Raw genomic sequence first — 3,650 nt, 5'->3', positions numbered from 1 at the left:
TCCCTATGTTGAGAATGATGATATCCATGGACTTATGCATGCTTTTTATTCAATGTTGACACATCCAACAATCACCTTGCTCTGACCAATGTTGCTTGCCTTCAAAATATAATAACAAATAATTAATTGAAAGAAAAATAAGAAGAGATAAATAGCACAAGAAAACAACATTTTAAAACTTGAAGGATACAAGAATGGGTACAATTCCCCCCCATACATAGATGAGGACCTCTCCCGTGTATGTATTCATAATATTGAATCAATCTTTTGTGCTCAAAATATATTGAAAGCATCCTTTTTGAGTTCTTCATTTTTCTCACCTTGCATGACTTGCTTTTGTGCAAATAAATAAAAACATACTTTGTTCTACTAAATTTACATAAATAGTATTTATAATCTCTAATAAATATATCAAAATAAATCTATTGCACATGTGCATATGCAAAGTTCTCTAGTAATAGACATATACAAAATATAATATCTTTTCCATGTTGTGAAGGGGGTGAAGGACATAAAAAACTTCACACATTAAAATGTGCACTCCAAAATAATAGTTGCACAATATAAAACACATGAATGCCCATCTATCTATCAACTAGGTATAATGTGACTAGGATAGTGTGCATGTGATTGCACAATAAGTCATGCATAATGTGGCAATATAGAGAAAATCCACAATAATAAAAATCAATAAATATAATTTCATAAAAAACTTAACTAAAGAGAGATTTCTCTTCGAAGTTGGATGGGTCCATAGTCTCTCATCACCATTAAATGGCTCGCATGCTTGATATTGAGGTGTGTCATGCATGGTAATAGTACGAGCTTTTTTATAGTATCATCATTTTATACTTGTAGGTTTACTAATTGTAATTTAGTAAGCTTCAAAAGTGATACATCTTCTTGATGATACATGAAATATGTGATTACTACATCTTGTCATGTTGGGTTGTTTTGGAATAGTAGTATCTCCTTATAGAGAGAACAACTATCTTGGCACAGGATTGGGAGCCTAGAAGTGTGGTATTTGAGGAAGCTATAGACCTAATGTAGTTGGTGGTGGGGTATGGGATAGGGGAAGAAATGTACATCATGTTACCCCCTTGAGGTTATAGGGAATTCTTGAAATATTTACAACATTGAGTCGTTGTAGATGAATTTGAAGTGAATTCTTCCCAAGTGCCCTGAAGAAAAACCTTGGCTATTCTACTCAGTTAGAGAGTAGACTAGCTTAACTCTTACATCCTGATCAAGTGATATTCATTCATGTATTGAATGTTTATGTCATTGGAGATGTCGAGAATGCTCAATTGCTACATCATCCTAGTATTAGTTGAGTTCAGTAATCAAAAATTGTAACTTGGGATGAAAATTTCTATGGTAGTAAATAATTTCATTCTCAACAAACTTATGTAATATACAATGCACCATGGTAGAAGAGACATAGTGTAGACATGGGGGAAACCCCCCTAATAAGTGAGATGGAAAGGTCATTCTAGCCTACCCCTTAAGGGTCCAAATAGTTGTATTACTTACCTATTTGCAGACACCATCCCTTATGCAACTTCTGATGTATTTCTTTGGCGAAGTACATTGTAAGTCAAACAAAAATATGGCATCAAGATTGAATAGTACTTTCAAAGAGCAATCTAGCTCATAAAATTGGTGTGTGGTAAGGCTTCGGTTCTATTTTACTAGGGAATATTTGCACAATGGCTTCAAGGAGTCTTTTCAAGATGATGCCATTGAAAATGTGTTGAATATGTTTCATCTATAGTGAACTATTAGTTTTTCCAACCCTCAAATTACCTCAAGACAATAGTTTGTTTCATATAGAAAGCATTCTTTCTAAATGTACAATGTCTCGATCAACCATCTATTGCATGTTATTATGATTGCTCGCTCTTGTAGCACTTACAAGATCATATTCTTGTGGCGTGTAAGCATATAGGAGCTCTACAAAGGGGTATATCATATTCTTGTGGCAGGTGGATGCGTTCATGCACAAAAGGGCAGGCGGCAGAATAACGAGGGCTTAACGTAATTGAAGGGCAGGAGGCCCTTGACGTAATATACAGAATAACGAGGGCTTAACGTAATATATAATGGACCGCCAAAGTTAGAGTCAAAAGGGCTAACTGCATCCGCTAGTGCAATCAACGAGAGCTTGCTTCTACGTATAACGCGCGCAGGGGCATATAGGAGGGATCTGATTAAGGAGGCCGTGATCATGGGGGTTTGGATTATATTTATGCAGGCGATGGTGATGATGATAATCATGATGTCGACGATCCATGATGGCATGATGATGGGAGCGGCCGCAGGTGGGGTGGTGTGCCAGAACGACAATAACATGCAGCCACTCGAGGCGGACTGCCAGGCGGCGCTAACGCAGGTACAACCGGTTCTCTAATGATAATTGTCAACAGGTCCATTCATGACAGCGTCGGGAAAGAGCAGCTTGTGCATTAGACGTTGTTTGTCTGTCCATTCATGACAGCGTTGGGAAAGAACTCAATCCTTGTCTATATTTGAAGCAACTGATCAAGCTTGCTTAGTTAGTGTCGGTTGTGAGAAAGGTTTTTGAAATCCTCCGTCGGGTGGTGGGGTGGGCACTGGGCAGGTGACAGATAGCAAAATTGTGGTTTCTGCGCGGACGGCTGCGTCGTTCGTCTTCGGTACATGCACCCTCTTCATGGCCAACTTTGAGTCCTTCGACGTTACCTACGACAACGGCAATGTCCATGCCTCTTTCCTCAACGTCTTCGACACCTGTGCCAACACCGCTTCGGGCACCTGCGGAGGTAGCATCAAGGACGTCAACTTCTCCGTCCAGTTCATCGTTGGACATAGCTAACTATAGCCAACACCCACTAACCAACAATCGTTCATCGCCGCATATTTGGTGTAGTTCAATGTTGTCATATTTGAAATGCACAGAGCACTCAGAGTAAGAAGAGACGAATTGTCTTACGATTCCTTCCTGCCTTGAATAAGCGCTTCATGCGATTGTGTCGCTTGGCATGACTGCTATTTACAAATTCCCCATCACCAAGTAAAGTGACTTAATTAGTAATATTATCTCACTAGCCCACTTAATTGAGGCATCTTTAATTTCTGCTAGATCTGATCATGCGGAGGTTTTTGCAACACTTCTCATGTTTATCGATTGGTGATGGTTTTGTCAAAAAGTCCAGCCTGAGTTTCTATGTCTCCTCGACCATCTCTCTTATGAAATTATACTTTCCGTCAACATCCTTTGTAATTTTCAAGTGCTTTGGATTACTAGCAAGATAAACACATTATAAATTATAGAGAAAACTTTCAAACAATTCCTAGCCATAACTTTTAAATCCTTCCATAGTGTTTGATTCCACAATTCTTCTTTTGATGTTGATGCCATTACCACATATTGTGCCTCGGTTGACGATGAACTACTAGTTGCTTGTTTATGAGATTGCCAAGTAATTGGACCACTAGGAAGCACGTAGAAAAAATCCAAAGTTGGTCTTCGAGTATCGATACTCCCCATGCAATCCGAGTTAGACTGCCCAAGCAAGGAGGAGAGATGATGTAAGGTTTGATCCTTGAAATAACAAAGGTCAAGATTTGAAGTGTGATGAAGATATCGAAGCATGCGGAGTAAGGCC

The 3,650-nt window shown here is 38.9% G+C and overlaps 1 protein-coding gene across 1 annotated transcript; it reads left to right on the top strand.

Moving 5' to 3' along the window:
- Nucleotides 1-2,130: 2,130 nt before the first annotated feature.
- LOC148023055 (uncharacterized) lies at nt 2,131-3,152 on the top strand. The gene is made up of 2 exons (XM_087695168.1): nt 2,131-2,395; nt 2,624-3,152. Exons 1-2 carry the CDS (start codon nt 2,231-2,233, stop codon nt 2,855-2,857), a joined length of 399 nt encoding a protein of 132 aa, XP_087551294.1. The 5' UTR covers nt 2,131-2,230; the 3' UTR covers nt 2,858-3,152.
- The last annotated feature ends 498 nt before the right edge of the window (nt 3,153-3,650 follow it).

This window comes from Lygodium microphyllum, chromosome 16 (genome assembly GCF_053477565.2).
Source record: "Lygodium microphyllum isolate KBCC chromosome 16, Lygodium_microphyllum_v1.1.10, whole genome shotgun sequence".
NCBI lineage: Eukaryota > Viridiplantae > Streptophyta > Polypodiopsida > Schizaeales > Lygodiaceae > Lygodium > Lygodium microphyllum.
The sequence above is the reverse complement of the archived record's forward strand: the minus strand, read 5'-3'. Positions and strand labels throughout refer to the sequence as shown.